The sequence below is a fragment of the Mus caroli genome, unplaced genomic scaffold, assembly GCF_978045245.1.
Source record: "Mus caroli unplaced genomic scaffold, Mus_caroli_1 scaffold_15, whole genome shotgun sequence".
NCBI classification, from domain to species: domain Eukaryota; kingdom Metazoa; phylum Chordata; class Mammalia; order Rodentia; family Muridae; genus Mus; species Mus caroli.
This window is the reverse complement of record NW_028227270.1, coordinates 9059632-9079150: the sequence shown is the minus strand read 5'-3', so window position 1 is coordinate 9079150 and position 19519 is coordinate 9059632. Positions and strand designations below refer to the sequence as shown.

Here is a 19519-nt window from a genome sequence, read left to right as displayed (position 1 = left end):
ATGTTTACCATCTAAGTACACTAGTGGGAAATTTAACCTCCATCCCTTTTAGGCTGACTATAGAATTTTCACAACACTAAAACATCTAAGAATAGAGGTGAGAGATGATCCTCTTGATACATGTCTTTGTCCTTTCCATCTGATGAGGCTTCACTCTCTGGGCTGTTCATTGGAGCATGGTGATCGAGAGCTGCAGGGATTCCATAGGCTAGACACATCACTCCGACAGGCCCCTCCCTCCCACTAGCTCCACTGAAGAAGCTAAGTCCTAGGATCTATTGTTTAGCCCCGTAGGCCTTTATGCTCTCATCAACCTTGGTTTTTAATGGTACTGGGGTTCAAATCCATTCATGGTATGGAATGCTCTACTATAGAGCTATATTCTCAGCGCTCTATCACCCTTATGTCATATCTAAGGGGGGACTCTTTGTTTAGGATTGGGGAACCCAACTCCATTTATATGTGCAGTTAGATAACTTGCCTTTGCCTCAGATCTGCTCGCAGTTTTGAGCCTGACTTTTGGAAGCAGGAAAACATTACTTGCCATATTTACCCTGACACACCTCTCCCCTAAGATTAAGGACAAAGCCAACCATGCCTGTAAATAGAGGACAGGAGAAAAGTGTAAAATATGCAGTTACGTTAACCAGGCAGTGGTGGTGCACGAGTTTAATCTCAGTACCTGGGGAGGGAGAGACAGACTAATCAAGGCCAGCTTAGTCCACAGCGTGAGCTCGAGGATGGCCAGTGATACACGCAGAGAAACTGTATCTCAAAAAAAAAACAAAAAGCCAGGAAGAATATACAATCACACTAATAAATAGTATTGAGAAAAATGGGCCACAAATTAAAAAGGCATATATCACACATACCCAGAGATAGGAATTTACTAACCTTGGCTAGCCTCAAACTTCTAATCATGGTGCCTGGGCTTACTGGATGCTGAAATTATAAAGGTGAGCACCGTGTCAAAGCACATTTCTTATTTTTAATCTAAATAAATCTAGAAAAAAAATTGCTAATTTTTCTTTTTAATCTATATCCACAAAAAATAATCCCATTGTTTGGGTTTAACTTCTAGCTTGTATAGATTATGTGCAAACACAACCAAAGTCAGAAGAGCCCCATTAACCCCAGTGCTGCCTTGTTATAGTGGCATATCCCCCATCCTAAGCCCTGGGAACCATAGATTAGTTCTCTCTATAGTTTCTTCCTTCTGAAATGTCATTTACATGTGACTGTAGGTTGACTGCCCCTTAGCCGCCATGTTGTGATGGGAAGTATTTCAGATTTCTGAATTGTTGCGATTTCGGAAGACTTTCCTAAATATCATGAGACATCTTAAAATGAAACCAATTGTAAACACAAAATGTGTTTAAGCACATAGCCTGAAGGTAATTCTATACAGCGTCTTGAGTGCACTTAAACTTCAGCTCTGACTGGTCATACAGGGTCAGATATTGAATTTTTCCCTTGTGACATCCAACACGTCAATGCTCAGAGCACTTCAGATTTCAGGTCTTTAAAAGAGGGAAGGTCCCTTTTGAGATTGGCTCATGTCACTTAGTAGAATGCACCTGACTGTCGCACATTGGTAGTCTGTTGGGTCATATTCCACAGTATAGAGGAGCCGGTTTGTTTATCCACTAGCCCATGGAAGGTTGGTGGCTTGCTTCCAGTTTGGGGAAGTTGTGGTGCCGTTGCTATAAACATTTGAGAGCCAAATTTTCATTTCTCTACCTAGGTAACTAGAAGTGGGGATTTCTGGGTCACATATTCGGGATATATTAAGCCTGTAAAACTTCTGCAAAGGTTGTCTGCAGGTTCCAGATCTTCTGCGTTTGTACCACCATCCGTTATTACGAAGTTCTGTTGGGGTTTTGCCTGATTTTAGACATTTAAACAGGCAGGTGGTATCTCTTTGCCATTTAAATTTGCATTTCCCTAGTGATAATTTTGGTGTTGTCGAGGCAGGGTCTCTGTAGGGCAGATTGGCCTGGAACTCACTATGTAGCCCGGACTGGCCTCAAATTCAAACAGAAATCCTCCTTCTTCCCCTCCTGGATGCTAGGACTCCAGGTGTGTGCCACCATGCTGCCTTGACAAAGTGTCTTTGAGCCTGTGGCATTTCATCTTGAATATCTTGCCTCCCATACATCTTTTCTGGTGGAATGTCTATTCTAATCTTCTGCCATTCTTCGAGTTTCTTTTCTTGTCATTCAGCTCTGAAAGCTGATATACATTCTAATTATAAGCCTTCTGTTACAAATCATGTGTGATTTGTAAATATTTCCTCCTGTTGTCTGAGTCGTCTTTAGTTTGTTAAGAAAACACTGGTTTTACAATTTAAAAAAAAAATAGTTAAGTGTTGGTGACTATTTGTCTTCTGCTTAAAAAAGTTCTAAATATGAAGGAGATAAAGTGAAATGTAATTAGATGTGGATGGTTTTCATTTTTATAAAAAAAATCACTAAAAACAAGATTGAATAACAAAACTTTTGAAGTTTGTATAGATGATCGATAAATGATCAGTCAGTATCTTTAATATGTAAATACCCCCACTTAAATTACTAAGAAAAACATTAATACTCTAAAAGAAAAATAGAAACTGTCTATAGTATGACACATGCCTATAATACCAGCATTAGGAAGGCTGAGGCAGGAGGATGTTATATTCAGGGCTAGTCCATGCTATACACTATGTATCTACCCTTTTTATAAATAAAAAATAAATAAATAAAGGCAAAAATAAACAAAAAGCATTAAGAATGACTTCAGTGAGGAAATTTAAATGGCAAATTCAGCCTTTCTATAAGGAAACGCATAGGAAAACAACATCCAAGAATCATTTTGCCAACGAAATTAACAAAGATCTTAAAGACTGAGACATACTTAGGCGTTCAAAAAGTAAGGATTCGGCTGTAAGAGGGTAAACTGTGTCAGCATTCCTAGAAGGCAGTTGGCATTGTGTATAAAGAGCCTTAAAGCCACTCGTACTTCCTCTTCTAGGGCATTCTTAGGAAAAGCAGAGATGGGAAAGGGAGAGAGGCTGCACAGAGGTGGAGGGAAGTGTCGTGCACACACATGCATGCACACACCCATTCCTCCCCATGCTGGGTCCATGTGCCCTGCTTCACACTGTGGATCTAAGGCTGTTGTCCTCTTTCTGCCTGACTCTGGCTGGAAGCCAGCCATGGCTAAGCAGCCTGCAAGCTCTGACTCAGCCCCTCGTGGTTCCTCTCTGTCATCCCTCCAGGACACCCCTGCACTGGGCCGCAGCTTCTGGCAAGGCAGAATGTGTCCAGTCACTGCTGGACCTGGGCATGGACAGCAACCTAAGGGACATTAACGAGAGCACGCCCCTGGCCTACGCCTTGTACTGCGGTCACACGGCCTGTGTCCGGCTCCTTTCCCGAGAAGGCCGGTGAGTGTATCCAGTGTCTTCCTCTCAAAGATTTACAACATTAAAGTTTTTATAAACCACCAATATGTAAACCCAGCAATAATAATAATAGTGTGTGTGTGTGTGTGTGTGTATGAGAGAGAGAGAGAGAGCATGGTTGGGGGAAGGAGATAAACGTTAGAAAATAGCTTTCAGTGTGAGTTCCAAAGCTGAAACTTATGTCATCAGACTTGATGACAGACATTTTTATCCACTGAGCCATCTAGCTGGCTGCGGTAATTTAATAGTATGAGAGTTACATAAGTAGCATTATTAATTATCCAATTAATTATGTACACTTGCTGTCATCTAGCATACAGTGAAATGGTCTCCATTGTGTGGCACTCAATGATAGTAACAACAAGCTTGAATCCATCAGCTATGGTTCAAAGAACTTACCCCCTCCCCCACTTTCTTCCCGCTTTTGCCTTAAGTCACTTCTTCCAGAGTTATTTTACACTCTCAAGACTTCCTGAAGACGCCAAAGGCCTTGCAAAGTCTAAGTCACACCTTCCACCATGATGGTGTCAAAATATTTAACTGAGAAAATTTCCATGAAGAATTTGTTTTGTTATTTGTTTAAGTACTAATAAATATGTGATTGCTACGTGTTAGAACAAAAACCACATTTTAATTAAAACAATATTGCAGTTGTAATCCTGGGATTCTGGAATCCCAAGCAGGAGAATCATTTGGGGCCAGTTTGAGCTATCTGTGTAAGGAGACACCAGCAGTAAATGAATGAATGAACAAATAACGTTTCATTTCATTTAATTTGCTATTTTCCAAAACAAAGAAAATTAGTAAGAGCAGCCCAGTTTTACGTTCTTGGCATATTAATTACATTCTTGACAATTAAACCAACCTTGCTTGAAGCTTGCACTGTGGTACAAAAATTTCATCTGGTCAAAGCCCAACATCAATAAGGAGAGAAATTTTCTCTTTTTTTTTTTTTTTTTTTTTTTTTTTTTTTTTTTTGTGTGTGTGTGTGTGTGTGACAGGGTTTCTCTGTATAGCCCTGGCTGTCCTGGAACTCACTCTGTAGACCAGGCTGGCCTCGAACTCAGAAATCTGCCTGCCTCTGCCTCCCAAGTGCTGGGATTAAAGGTGTGTGCCACCACCTATGGGCAATAAAGAGAGAAATTAATGCCACCAAAATTTTCACTCCTCTTGTCACACTAGTACCAATTACTATTCAGTCTACAGGTCTGTGTCCCTCTGGGCTTTTTTTCATGCAAATCTGTACAAGCTTTCAACATTAGAATTTCAAATCCTACAGTGTGGGGGTAGGGTGGGAGGGGGGGTGGGGCTGGCTGGGATCAGATCTCAAGGCAAGATAATGTCATCACAGCTACCTGGTTACTGACCAAGAACAAAATTCAGTTTAAGCACTGCTCCTGCGAACAGCGCGCCCGTCAGTTGTTAGGTGCTGCGCTCAATGCAGAATGAGACTGAGAAAACAGAGGCACGGCCGTCTCAACAAAATGGCGTGCTCAAATGAACAAAAAAGTAATAACAAATAGAATATAAAATGAAAATAAGTGAAAAGTCAAGAAACTTTCCCAATCCTTTGATTTCAAACCAAGTAGAGTGTGCGTCTATACGCACTAAAAAAGTGTTTCATTTATAAATTCAGAAGCAGCAGCATATCGCTGCACTAGTCCAGAAACTATTATGAAAAAAACAAATGAAGACAATAGATTAAAAATTTTAGTCAGCTCTTTCCTTTTCTCAGCTTCTTATATGATATGGTAAGATGAACACTCTGGAAAACCTTGTGTCCGAGCCACACCCACTAAGTTTTTCTAGAATTCCATGTGTTGTTTCATCGTTCATATATTCTGCTACATGGCCAACTGAGTGACTTGGGGAGTATCCATTCCGGGCAGTCATTCATTTGGCCATGTGACTTCCACAGTGAAAGGAAGATTTAAAAAATGTATTAACAATTTAAAACTAGAAATGGCTCTGTGTGTGTGTGTGTGTGTGTATACATTCATAGTGAGAAAATATCCATTGTCTGCATCCAGATTTAATGCTGGTGTGTTTCAAACAGACTAGAGCATCTTGCTCTGAAGGGTAATATTGTAGTCTCCCTCTTGGCAGCTGCATGCGGGTCCAACACTCAGGTCCAACTTCATGGTTGATCCCTACTGCAGAAGGCATTGGTTTGACTAGGCCTCAAAAGAGAATAGCCCAGACTTTCCAAAGTGCTAAACCAGAGCAGTGCCTCAGGGAAACTCAGCTCGAGCCAGCTGCCAGGCAGCTGCTGCTACCCCTTTCCCATCTGAGTTTGCTTGTGAGTTGAGCATTGCTCACATCTGCCACACCCAGCCTCTGGCACACACAACTTCCTCTACCCTGGGGCTCAAACTCTAGGTCCTCTCTGCCTGTTTCCTCTAGCAGAGAAATTTTCAGAACCATATTTAGGGTTGTTTTGTTTTGTTTTGTTTTTTTGTTTTGTTTTGTTTTTAAGATGTGAAAAACAAACAAGTAAGATTCTAAGGTGTGCCATACCTGTACTGCTGGAATCCTGGGAGCACTCACTCAAAAGATAGAAAACCACAGTCACAACAGCTTCCCGCCTCTTTCTGCCATATGAGGCCTGAACTTACACCTTACGTTAATCCTGAGATCTGCCAGAGAAAAACCAACACCACCATTTTGGGCCAAATTTGAAGCAAGCTTTATTAAATATTAAATACCAACCAAAAGATGGACTTTGGTCAGGACCACTCCCTGGAATTTCCAGCTGAGTGGCCGAGAAACAAATCTTGCAGGGGTTTATATAAAGAGAAACCTATAGTCCACTACAGGAGACTTTTGTTATATAGCAAGAACTACAACTCCCAGCATTCCAGGAGGTTACCTGGTCCTTGGGCAAGTGGAGCCTACAGGTGACATTTCAAGCTTCACCTGCAGTGAGAGGCTCTGTCTCTAATTAATTAATTAAAGTTGGACAGGAGACATGGTTCAGCAGGTCAAAGGGGCTTGCTGTGCAAGCTTGCGATAAAGTTCTGCCCTTTGAAGGCCACGCAAAGGTCAAAGGGAGAACCAGATTCACAAAGCTGTCCTCTGACCTCCACAGACATGCGCCCGGGCATGCAAGCACCCACACTTACATACACCGTCCATACACAGATATCAGCCTAAACACACAACTCTCATCTCAAAAGGGATCAGAGATGGGTTATTCTGAAGCTTCGGATAACTGGCCAGGGCCTGGAAACATAGATTTAGCTCACCTCAAAGTCTCTAAGATGAAGTTGTCATAGAAACAGAACACACCAAGTTGCAAATCAAGGCAAATACATTGACAGAAACTTTGGTAGACATGTTAGAAGAGAGCAGGGGAGTTTCTGTTAAGGCCTCAGGTACTTTCTGCCATTCTCTGCCTTTTGGTTGATTGCTCATACATATCACATGATTGATGTAGAGGATCAGAGAAGAGGAACCAATGGCTACTAAAAGGGTTTTAAATGTCCTGAGATAATCTGACTCTGGACTTGTAACATTGCAACCCCCCCAGGGGTTGTGGGGGGAAGAGGATGGGAAGTGCAGCTTCTCCCTGAGAACTCTTATTCATACACACGATTATAAATAAATGTCAAAGATTAAATAAATAGGTAAGGTGACAGACACAGAGAAAGGAAGACACACCACATCAATCTAACCTCCACATGCAGAGAGAGGAGAAAGGAGGGAGAAGCGGGGAGGGAGGGAGGCAGAGGAGGGGGGGTGAGAGCAGAGTTGGGGTGAAGTGACTTCCTTCCATGCATTATAGGGGTACAGTACATATATGTATGCTGCTGCCAAACAGCAACAACAAAATAATGTGAACTCAGCCCCTGAGAGATGTGGGTAGCCCATGACCATGAGCACAGAACTCAAGAGCCTGAAGCTAAGAGATTACAAGTTTGAGGCTACGTTATGTGGAGTCCCCACCTCAGAGAGAGAGGAGAGAGAAGGGAGGGGGAAGGGGGTGTGTGGGCTGAGGTACCACCTATGTAAGGAGTTAATAGAAAATGGGAGTTCTTATGCAAAACCTTGACTTGAAGACAATGGGCAAGTGTGCATGAGCCCAGGCTAGCTCATCAAGCAGATGGAATGGGGTTTGGGGTGTCCTATCTTGTCCTCTCCCCCATTTCCTGGCCTCGCGTGGCATTCTTGTTCTTTCCCATTCCTCTAGAGCAGAGCCTGCTAGGCCTCTTCCCTCCCAGAACAGTCAACCCCAAAAGAAGGAAGGACGATTCAGCGTGCTCAACCAAATCTTCTGCAAAAACAAGAAAGAGGAGCAGAAAGCCCATCAGAAAGACCAGAGCAGGGCCAGACCTAAGGAGGAGGAGACCTCGGAAGTCAATGACATCATCGCCACCTTTGACAGTGTCGTGGATACCAACTGCCAAGGTCAGCCTGGTGACCAGGTCGACATGGTTGTCTTTAAGAAGAGGACCTCAGAGAATTCAAAGTATCTCTTGCCAGAAAAGAAATCCCTGGCCCGCAAGGGGCTCCCACCAATCAGGACCCAGAGTCTCCCACCCATCACCCTGGGCGGTCACTTCCTGACAGCCTCCCAGGGAGCCGTGTCCCATGCTGGCCTGAACGCTGGTCCTCAGCATACTGCCCAGCGTTCTCAGAAAAGTCGAAGCGAACAGGACTTATTAAATAATAGGACTGGCTGCCCGGTGTCACTAGAGAATCCCTGGAAGGGTGACACCAGGCAGGTGTTCTCCTGCAAGGCTTGGACCGTGTCTTCTTCCGATAAGTTACTAGACAGGCTGTTCGCTGGCCAGCCTGGTCACCAGGAGCTCTCTGGGCCACCACATCTTCCTCATCTACATAATCCCTCATCAGGTAATGGCCTTCATTCTCCCCTCAAGGCCTCCCTAACACTTGGAGTGTCTCATGTAGAGTTAAGCTAGTAACTGCCAGGTGAGTAGCCTGCAGGCAAAAGCAATAAAAAAAACGGGAACTACAGCCGCTTTTAATTTTGTCCTAGTTTGAAGATTTCTGGGAAGTGAAAACTTTCAGCTTTTCTACCCTGACTGGGCTGAGGTAAAGAGTATTGCCAGTTCCCCCGGAGTTGTGTAGCACACTCATTCCCAAGACATTAATTTATTTGTATGGTTAGTTAGTCTTGTGTTTTAAATCATCCTTCAGCCCCCACTCACGATCCACCCCAGCAAACCATTGTTGGGATAAAAGGCCTTGCTTGAACCTGTGTAGAAAGGCAACATAGTTGCACATTTATGGTTTGTGTCTTCCCACACACCAAAGGCTTGCATGGCTGCTCTCCCTCTCCCTTCTTACCTCATTCACAGCTACCAGTGTATTCAAGTTTTGCTTACGCTTCCAGACACATGTTATACATTTGTGTCTACGTCTATGTTTATGAGCATAAAAGGGCCCTCTCTCATCCTCTCCCATCCCACTGCTACTGACGGGTTCCAGGAGTCTCAGCTTTTCTGTGTGACTATTTTGCTCTCAAACTCAAGTAACTTTGTCCTGGGCTTTAAAAATAATTTCTTCAAATAAACACGTACTATGTAGGCATGCCCTTGTAAGAGTTATCATCTAAAGAACTTAAGAGTTTGTTGCTCACAACATTGATCCCAGCACTCAGAAGCCAGAGGTGGGTGGATCTCTGTGAGTGTGTGTCAAGGCCAGCCTGATCTACATAGTGAGATCCTGGCCAGCCTGGTCTCCATAGTGAGGCTCTTTCTCAAAAACTTAATTTAAAAAAAACCTACATTTTATATGCACATAAATATTATCCATATACCTTAGTATTCCCCTCATTATACATAATACATGTAGTACATAATTTATTTTGTCACTTACTTTTTGAGAGGGTTAGCATAGAACTTACTACATAGCTGAGGATAACCGTGGCTCCTCTCCGACCTTCACCCTTCAAGTGTTGGATTATAAGGTTATGCCATCTTGCCCAGCTCTTATTTTTACTTTTAAAAATATTGATTTATAAAGGATTCTGAGGCTGTAGAACAATTTCCAAATTCTGCCCACTCACACAGTGCCTTTTGGTGTTTGTTTAGACGAATCAGTTACCAATATTTACAACTTAACATTTTACATTAAACAGATATAAAGATTCTAGTTTCTCTTGAGAAATTGAAGCCAGCATTCTCACATGACAGTAACCAATTAGCCCTGAGTAACCAGTGCACTCTTGGCTGCCACTGTGCCCAGTATTATGCAGAATTGTTTACACCACTCGCTCTTTCTCAATATACTTCAGGTATTTTTCATAGTAGGGTTATAGGGAGAAAATTATATTTTTATTTAACCCATATTTCTGTCTAAGTTTGAAAAAGGAAAAACTGAGTTCTTTTTTAAGTATAGAGGGTCATGTTTCTGTTTGGTTATAGAACTTATTAATTACTTTTTAACTCATGTATGCATACGTAATGCAGATGCCTTGGAGGTCAAGGGGCAGCTTTGAATGCTATCCTCAGGAATGCCACCCAACTGTTTGAGCCAGAGTTGGGGTTAACTAATTAAGTTAGACCAGCTGGCGTGAACACTAGGGATTCTCCTGACTCTACCTCTCTAGTGCTGGGGTCACAGGATTACAACAGCACAGCCAGTACTTTTGCATGGGTTTAGGGAAACACAGATCCTAGCATTTGAAAGATACTTTACCAAGTGAGCCACTCCCTTGTGGTGGTTTGAGTAGGAATGATGCCCACAGGCTCATGTGTTTGAATGCTTGGTCACCAGGGAGGAGCACTATTAGGAGATGCGGCCTTATTGGAGGAAGGTGTGTCACTGGAGTTGGGCTTTGAGGTTTCAGCTGCTCAAGCCAGGTCCAGTGTTTCTCTTTCTCTCTCTCTCTCTCTCTCTCTCTCTCTCTCTCTCTCTCTCTCTCTCTCTCTCTCTCTGTCTCTCTTCTTGCTGCCTTTGGATCCCAATGTAGAACTCTCAGCTCCTGGTATAGCACCATGTCTACCTGCCTGCCGTCCTGCTTCCCTGTCATGACAATAATGGACTAAACCACTGAAACTGTAAGCCAGGCCCAAGTAAATGTTTTCCTTTATAAGAGTTGCCATGGTCCTGGCAATTAAATCCTAAGACATCCCTCTGCCCCCTACCATCCTGTTTTATATACAGCGTGGTAGGTACTCCTTTGTCATTGACACACTTGATGCATGAAGCTTTTAAAGAAGAGTGTGGCTCCTTCTCGTGTACATAAACATGCATGTTAGATCTTTCAACAGAGGATAATTATGGATGTGCACATGAAGGCTATTTGTTGATATCTGAGATAAACCTCTCAAGATTTTGCTTACCCCATAGAGCACTGAAATCTTGGCCTGGATGATGTTTTTATGCTGTTCCTGCCAGAGTAGAGAGGGAGCACGCAGTCCTACCTCCTTTGACAGTCTGGTGGCTGCTGAGGCTTCAATGGAGCCTTCCTTTTGGACTTAGTTCTGGCCTGGCCAAGCTTATAATGCTTCCATTAGAGAACCTTTTGAAAACTTGGAAGTCTTGTTCTTTTCTCGTCTATTTAACATAAGTGAGGTTTGGGTTCAGCTGCCTAGAACAGAAAGCCAAAACAGTTGCATCCTGACTCAAAATATAGGGAAATGGCTACCTTAACTGTTGTCAAAGGGACACTTTGACTTTTACCAAATTGCTGGAATCAAGTGTTTACAAAAAAAAAAAAAAAAAAAAAAAAAAAATGGGCTGGTTGGCAACAGGACCAAGGAACGAGGCAGGAACCCAAATCTCAGACCACCGTCCCCTGGCCAGGGTTTGAGAGAGATATGGGGTATAAATGCTGGAGCCAGAGGAAAGGTGACTGAAGGCCAGGTGACTAGTGCATGCGTCATTCAACCTCACAGTTCTTCAAAGATGTGTCCAGAATGGTGTCGTGAGCATGATCTTCGGGTCAGTCAGATGTTGCCTTCTTCCCTCACAGGGTCCCTCACCAGACTTGGTCAACTCATTAAAATCCCCTCAAGCCTGTGAAAATGCTCGAAGCAAATGTTAGTCGTCATAACCGAGACGTTATCTAAGCCATACCAGTGGAGACTTAACAACATACCACTCAGCTGTGTAACCACCAAAATTGGTGATTTTTGTTTTCATTTGTTTTTGAGACACAGTCTTTTTCTGTATCCCTGGGATTTCCTATGTAGACTGGGTATTCCTTGAACTCATGACAATCCTCCTGCCTCAGCCTCTCGAGTCCTGGGATTTTATGCCTGAGCTGCCATGCCCCAACACAAAACTGATGCTTTTTAAGGTTGATTAGAAGCAAATAAATAGTTGGGTGTCACCACACATGTTCTTACCCCTGGAGGGGGCAGGGTCAAAGCAGGAGAATCAGGAGTTTAGTGCCAGCCTCCTCTACATAGTGAATTTAAGACCAGCTTCAGCCAGTCTCTAAACAGATCGAAAAAGGATGGGGGGCAGGGAGGACTAGAATCATGGAGGCTTAATAAGAAACAAAATTCAAGAGAGCTGGCTAGTGTAACTAGGCCAAGGCCAGCTGCATTCATCGGTGGTGATCAAGGGCGGGTGCTGTTCTCTCACAGAGCATTCGAGACTTCTGTCTTGTTATTTTGAGTGGCTCTTGAGTCCTTAAAAGATGAGACTTGGGGGCTGGTGAGATGGCTCAGTGGGTAAGAGCACCCGACTGCTCTTCCAAAGGTCCGGAGTTCAAATCCCAGCAACCACATGGTGGCTCACAACCATCCGTAATGAAATCTGACTCCCTCTTCTGGAGTGTCTGAAGACAGCTACAGTGTACTTACATATAATAAATAAATAAATCTAAAAAGTAAACAGTTTAAAAAAAAAAAGATGAGACTTGGACTTCAGTAGATACATACTTAGAATTCTAAGGCCTCCTTTCATGAACTCATCTACCAAGCTCTCAGCCTTACTCTCATGTGGAGTAAATCTGAAGTAGGCATTTCCCAGACTTTCGGTGAATGTGAAATCATCAGAGACACAGGTTCCTTCCATATGCATGCCCCTCATCCTGGTCTCTAGCTTCCTCTCTCTCCAGGTCACTTCACAGTCTAAGCCAATGGAACAAGAGGAAGGAAGGGGGTGGGAGGATGTCTCCCATCTCAGTCTCCTCCCTCTTAGACGTTCTCTGCCCCAAGACCCACACTTCTGCTTGCATCTCACTGGCCAGATCTTGGATCACACACTCATACTACCTAGCTACAAAGAGGATTGAGAACTGTCCTGTTCAAAGCTGGGTACCACGTTCTGGCCTCCAGCTAGACTTCTGCTTCTAAGGGAGAAGAAAGAGGGTAGACATTGGGTAGGAAATTAGTCGACTCCGCCTGGCATACCAACCAAAGATGTCTACAACATTTGAATAGCAGGACATTTAATGCAATTGATTTGGGATTCACTTAGTCCCCAGAGAAGTCATGAGTGAGATCTTTGGGCTGCCAGAATGGTGAAAAGGAGACATGAAAATCACCAAGGGATTTGGAAGAAATGAACAGGATTTATAGCAAAAAATTCGTTTTGTTTTGTTTTAACCAATACTTCCTATGCTAGTGAAAGCGAGGAGCCATTCGAGAAAACTGAGGAACGAAAGCACAAATCTCCTAAAACTCCTCAGGCCCAAAATGAGCTTTGAGGGAGGCAGATGATGCAGCTGGATGACCAAGCAACTGAATTAGGGGCCTCCAGAATGTAAGCGAGCACTCTGCCCCCTGGAATCCCACCTCACCTCCTAAGTTTCTATCACATCTTGACAGCTTGTCGGATTAGGAATCTCCCATGGACTAGACACTCCCCAAAAGCCCCATCACTGCACATCGCTTCACGGAGAGCCAAGTCTTCAGCACATGAGATGACCTTTGAAGGTCATTTCAATCCCCGGACCATAACAGGTCTCCTCTGAACTGTTGTGGGTAGCTGTTAGGATTAAATGAGCTGAAGGCTGGGGAGATGGATCAGTGCCTGACAGGAGAGTGTGAGAGCTTGCGTTTGGATCCCTAGAAGCCATGAAAATGCTAGGTAGTGTGGCATCCCCGGGAGACAGAAACAGGAAACCCCAAGAGCAAGCTGCCTAGGCAAACTAGCCGAATCAGCTAGCTCTGGCTTGACTGCAGACCCTGCCTCAAAGACTAAGGTAAAAGAATGATCAAGAATGATTAGTGACACCGACTTTGAATTATCACGTGCACGTGCATACAAGTGCATGCAAAATATGCATAACTAACAGCACACACAAACACATTCACACTACACACTGACACTCATACACACTCACACTACGAACTCACACATACTGTACACATATTCTCACACACTACACACACATACAAACACACTCTCACACAAACTTACACTATACCACACATACACATGCACACAACATCACACACACTCATACAATACCACATACACACACTATACAAACTTCCACATTGTATACACACACACACACTCACATACATGAACTACACATAAAACTCACACAACAACACACACACACATATACACACAAGGGAACAGACTGAGTTGTTATAGACAAAAGTAAACCAGTGAGAAGCAGATGCTACCAGACATATGTTTTGCTGTTGCTGTTGTTTTGTTTGGGTCTGGTTGGTTGGGTTCTGGTTTTGGTTTTGGGGGTTATTCATTTGCTTCTTGTTTTCTGAGACAAAGCCTCACTCTGCAGCTCAGGCCTTAAACTCACAGCTATCCCCCTGCCTTAGCCTACCAAGTGTTGGGAATAAAGGAGTAAGACATCATACCGACCCTTCATTAGTCCCTGTGCTTAGCCCTACAACTTAAAGACAAGTGGCTGCTAATGGCCTTTATTTTAAAAATAATGAGGTTTAAGCCAGGTGTGGTGGCATGCCTGGAGTCTAGTCACTGCTACTCAGAAGGTAAGACTTCATAACATAGCGTAGGTCACATGGTGAGACCTAGGAAGGGAGGAAGGAAGGAAAGAAATAAGGGAGGGAGGAGGGAGGGAGAGAGGGCAGGAGGGAGGAAGAGAGGAAGAGAGGGAAGGAAGGAAGGAAGGAGGGAGGAAGGGAGGGAGGGAGGGAGGAAGGAAGGAAGGAAGGAAGGAAGGAAGGAAGGAAGGAAGGAAGGAAGGAAGGAAGGAAACAGGGTCTGATAGTTCATGCCTATAATCCCACCACTTGGGAGGAGACATGAGGATTGGGAGTTCAAGATCACCCTTGGCTACATAGCAGTCAGAGGTTGGCCTGGGCTGAGAGAGGACCTGTCTCACTATCCCCCTAACCCTCCTCAAGAAAGAGAAGAAAGGACAGAGCAGTGTGTCTGGTGCAAGTCATCCTCTTGCTCCCCTCCGTTGCCCAGGGCTGTGTTTTCAGGCACCTTGCCTGAGGACTTCAAGGTAGACTCACCCAGGCAGCACTGAGAAAAGATGAGGTTGGGAGGAGTAAGAACGTAGTGGGTCTCCACGGCAACTCTCCCTCCTTCAACTCCCTCCATAGACATGGCCCATGCTAGGGCTCTCTATCACCATCTCCTCCCGTTACCCCTTCAGCATGGCTAGAACAAGATCCCCCAATCTAGGGCTGTGTCTGGTTTCCCAGCTTTTCTATCATGAGTTTAACAAACATGTATGAAGTGCCCTCTATCTAAAAGACCTAGAGGCCTCTATCAGATGAACTCAGATTGACAAAGTAAGAAATGTGTTTTCTGTATTACAGTGTCAGGAAACCATCAAGATATGGGAGTTGGAACACGTCTCATAAGGCCCCTTCTGATCATTATTCACATTGCCTAGAAAAAATGTTAAATTGTTTGCTCAGAGATATTCCAGTCCGTTGGTGATGTATTTAGAACTTGACCCAGCACTCCTACACAGGGATGTGCTCTTAAGTATTGACACTGAATTTATTAGCATGCTTATCAATTCTCCAGGTATTTTCTTTATTAATTATGTTGTCCCCAAATGAACAGATTTCCCTAACTTCTGAACCTTACTTTTGTGGATTTTTTTAACAGCATTGGATATATTGTTTTTATTTAGAATTACTGGGTCTTTTGCCTCAAACTCAAATGGAATGGGCCAATGAGATGGCTCAGAAGGTACAGGAGCTTGTCCCCAAGCCTGGTGACCTGAGTTCGGTCCCTGGAACTCACAAGACAAAAGGAGAGAACCCACTCCCACAGGCTGTTCCCTGACCTCCACACACACGCTCTGGCCCAAATACACATACACATATAAATACACACATGCATACATACATACATACATAAATACACACACACACACACACACTCAGATACATTTTGCTTAAAAATTGAAAGGATTCATTAAAGTGGCTGAAGTTGTTATTTTAGGCGGGTTGAAATCTCACGAAACTTCCAGGTTTTTATGGCAAACCTTGGCGTGGTGAAGCAAGCGATTGTACAGCTCTGTACTGCTGGCTTTCACTGAATGGCCCTCTTTACCGCTGGGTCGCTCTTCTCTCAGGCCTGGGTTCAGCAACACTGATAGGAGCTAAGGGTGCAGCTGACTGAGTTCCTGGCAGCTGCTGCTGTCCTGTGCTTGCTCAGCAACCCCAGCATTCATCAGTGTTTATGAGACTTGTCTGTGGGTGGCAGGGAGGAGGAGGAGGAGCACTTAGCCTAATGAGCTGGAATTCGGGTGCCTCAGCTTAAATCCTTGCCAGCAGTGCGCAGAGAAAAAGGAGCAGAACGGGCTGTGGTGTTTTCTGCTACCCTGGTTATTTACAAGTGGTCACAAGAAAAGTAAAAAGAAAAAAAGAATTTTTTAAAGCAGCTCACTTCCTTGTTTCCCCTTAAGAGACAACTTTTTTTCCCCCAGAATTTCCTAGATGATTCCAGCAACAATGCACTCTTAGGGTTAGGTAGGTTAGAACCATTGACACCCCCCCCCCCCCGGTTTAAACACGTTAGCAGCTTTTTCAGAACAAAAGCCAAAGCCCTAACCTGGGTAAGCATAGCCCTCGCTCCATGTGGGGCTAGCCTGTGTCTCACAGGAGCAGTGGAGCCCTGTCTCAAATCCCCGCCAGCCATGCTTCCTCTGCAGTTCCTTGACTAGGTCTCAGTTCCTGGAAAACCTGCTACCTTTCCACTGTGTGATGCCTTTGCCAGTGTTATTTTCACTTCTAACTACTATGTGTGCAGATTCAGTGCCACATACCCCAAAGGCTGAGTTGGAGACCACCCTGAGCTACATAGGAGACCCTTTCTCAAAAAGTAAAGGGGGCAAGGGGGGGGGTCAAAACACATCTTCTATTTGAAGGTCACAGAAACACCTTTAAATAGTGGTTTCTCATTATTGAACACTTCCCATCAGTTACACTGGAAGAGCAGTTTTTTTTTTCTTCCCATTTCCCACTTTATAGATAAACCTCTGAGAAGTTAGCTCAACCGCCCAAGGTCTTGGAAGTGCACAGTAAGCATACAGGCAAGCCCCTAGGACTCAAGAACAGTTCTTCCATAGGGCTTGGGCCTGAAATGTCCTCCAAAACGTAATCAGACACACAAAGGAGATAATTCAAGCCCTCTTTCCCCTGAGGTGACCTTCTATAGAATGTCACAGCACTTCCTGAGGGACATCAGGATCCTGTGTAAACTGTTAGCCTCTGTAAGCACAGACTAGGTCTGAAATAGGTGAGTTCCAAACTCAAATAATTGCTGGCTTCATGATTTTATTGTCCCACAAGGAGTGTGTTTCCTAAAGGTGCCTGAATCAATAAGAGCTTTGGGCTATGCACAGCTCCATTCTGTCCCTCAGAACAGAGCAGAAGGCCAGCACGGGACCTTCCAGATCACTCTCCACTCTCCCATCCAAGCAATCTTTCTTCTATGCTAAGGAGATTGAATGTGAGTTTTAAGGTCAGGTACAGCTAGCCTGAAGCCTAGTTCCTGTCCTTTCCCAGACAGAGACCTTGAACCTGTTTAGAATTCCTCCAAACCACAGGGTCCAATAGTCATAAAAACGTGAGGAGATCATGCCCACCCCAGTTCACCCATCCCTGACAATAGTGAGCGAGCGCCCAGTAAACAGCATGTATAATTAACACTACCTAGTAATGAATTTGACATAATTCTACATAGGGATGTTTCCTCTCTAAGTAAGGGACGCTGGGGTTATTTTACTTTCAAGGTTAAAAGAATGAAATACAACAGTAAAATGTCAACCACAGAAGCAAACCTTTGCTCAGTCATTGTCACAGGGCATTGCTTAGGTGACTGCCATGCACAGGGTTCCTCTGGAGTCACTTAGGTGGGCAGAGTCTTGACTCGTGCCACCTGCCTCCTTATTCTAAGGATTGCTTTGTCCACATAGAAAGCCTAGCCTGAACTCTGAACTTTGCTGTAGATGGGTTCCTTACCAGCCCACTTAGCAAATGATAAAATTGTGTGTGTGTGTGTGTGTTTATAGTAGGGTGGTTTTGTTGTTTTCTTTGTGCTAAGGTTGACTGAGTTGCAGACTTTATCCTGAAAGCTAAACGCTGACCTTATATTCTCCAATTCAGTCTTCAGGACAATTCGAGGAAACAGATATAATAATTTTCACAATTTTACAGATAGGAACTTGGGGCTCAGATTAGTTATGTCACTTTGAGCAAGATCATCCATTTAGCCAGAGCATGGTGAAACAGGAAAAAAAAAAGCCACTCCTGTCTGATGTCAGAGATGGAATTCTTGTTCACCATTCTATTAATGTTTAAGTAACTTTTTAGTGGACACAGTTTTTACTGTTCCTTTCATGTTTTCTGTGTATGGGTGCTTTGCTCTCATGTATGCCTGTGTACCATGTGTGTGCCTGATGTCCGAGAAGGCCAGAAGAAAGGGTATTCAAGTCCCTGGAACTAGAGTTACAGCCAGTTGGGAACCACACCATATGGGTGCCGGGAACTGAGCCTGGGTCCTCTGGAAGAGTAGCCAGTGTTCTTCACTACTGAGCCATCTCTGCAGCGTCTACCTTTTTATCCTGTGTCTGAGTGTTTGTCTGCAAGTATGTGTATCCCATGTGTCCAGTGTCCAAAGAGGCTGGACCTAGAGTGATAAACAGCTGAGAGCAGCTATGCAGATACTTGTAATGGCTAAGCCACCTCTCCAGCCTCCCCACCCCTTTAAGAGTAACTTATATCTCCTGCTTTCATAGATCGGGGAGATCCATCTCTCGTGATTAGTGATGTGCTGGATTTTTAGCAGCTAGCCTTCAGAGATCAGTGACTGTCTATTTCTGTGGCGGGGACAGTGCTAATCAGTGACGACAGACAAAGCACCAGGGTGTCCAGAAAACCTCAGTAAAGCCTTGACAGTGTATCCATTCTCTCCAAAGAGTAGGCCCACATGCACACATTTTCCCGCACACTTAAGCTCACCATTACAGAGGAGCCATTTCTTGGCCAGGTGTGATGGTATAGGCCCTTAATCCTAGCATTTGAGAGGCAGGGGCAGGTGGATCTCTGGGAGGTCAAGCCTGATCTACATATCAAGTTTCAGGACAGCCAGGGCTACAACATCAGACACCCTGTCTCAAAAAAAAACGAAACAAAACAAAACAAAAAGCCAATTCCCGTGTATATCTCTCAGTTCCTTTTCTGATGTTCCACCTGCAAAGATTCTAGTTTAGTCCACTTGGGGTGTGGCCATGACAGTGGTAAACTTCACCTAAACTCACCTCGTTGTCATCTGTGCAACAGGGATTGAGAAACTCTCTCCCAGGAAAAACATGGCCTAGCCATCACTCACACTCAGCAGAAATGTCCAGATGGGAGGTGACAACCGTAATCCACATGACTGGAATCTACCAACTTCAAAGTTTTAGAAGTTTAGCCCTCAGATGTGACTAATTGTGCTTGTTTATGACATTTTATTTAAATTAGTTCAACTTAAAAATGACTTATGGGTATGGCCAGACAGCTCGGTTGAGTAAGGGTGCTGACTGCTCAGTGGGTAAGGGTGCTGTCTGCTCAGTGGGTAAGGGTACTGACTGCTCAGCAGGTAAGGGTGCTGACTACTCAGCGGGTAAGGGTGCTAACTGCTCAGTGGGTGAGGGTGCTGACTGCTCAGTGGGTAAGGGTGCTGACTGCTCAGTGGGTGAGGGTGCTG

At 44.1% G+C, this 19519-nt stretch overlaps 1 protein-coding gene across 1 annotated transcript in view; it reads left to right on the top strand.

Moving 5' to 3' along the window:
* The window catches only part of Ankrd55 (ankyrin repeat domain 55), a 101662-nt gene that overhangs the window by 78322 nt on the left and 3821 nt on the right, over nt 1–19519 (top strand). Inside the window, exons 8-9 of the mRNA XM_021180417.2 lie at nt 3257–3424; nt 7632–8296. Coding sequence (XP_021036076.1) covers nt 3257–3424; nt 7632–8296 — 833 coding nt within the window. The remainder of the gene's footprint in view (nt 1–3256; nt 3425–7631; nt 8297–19519) is intronic.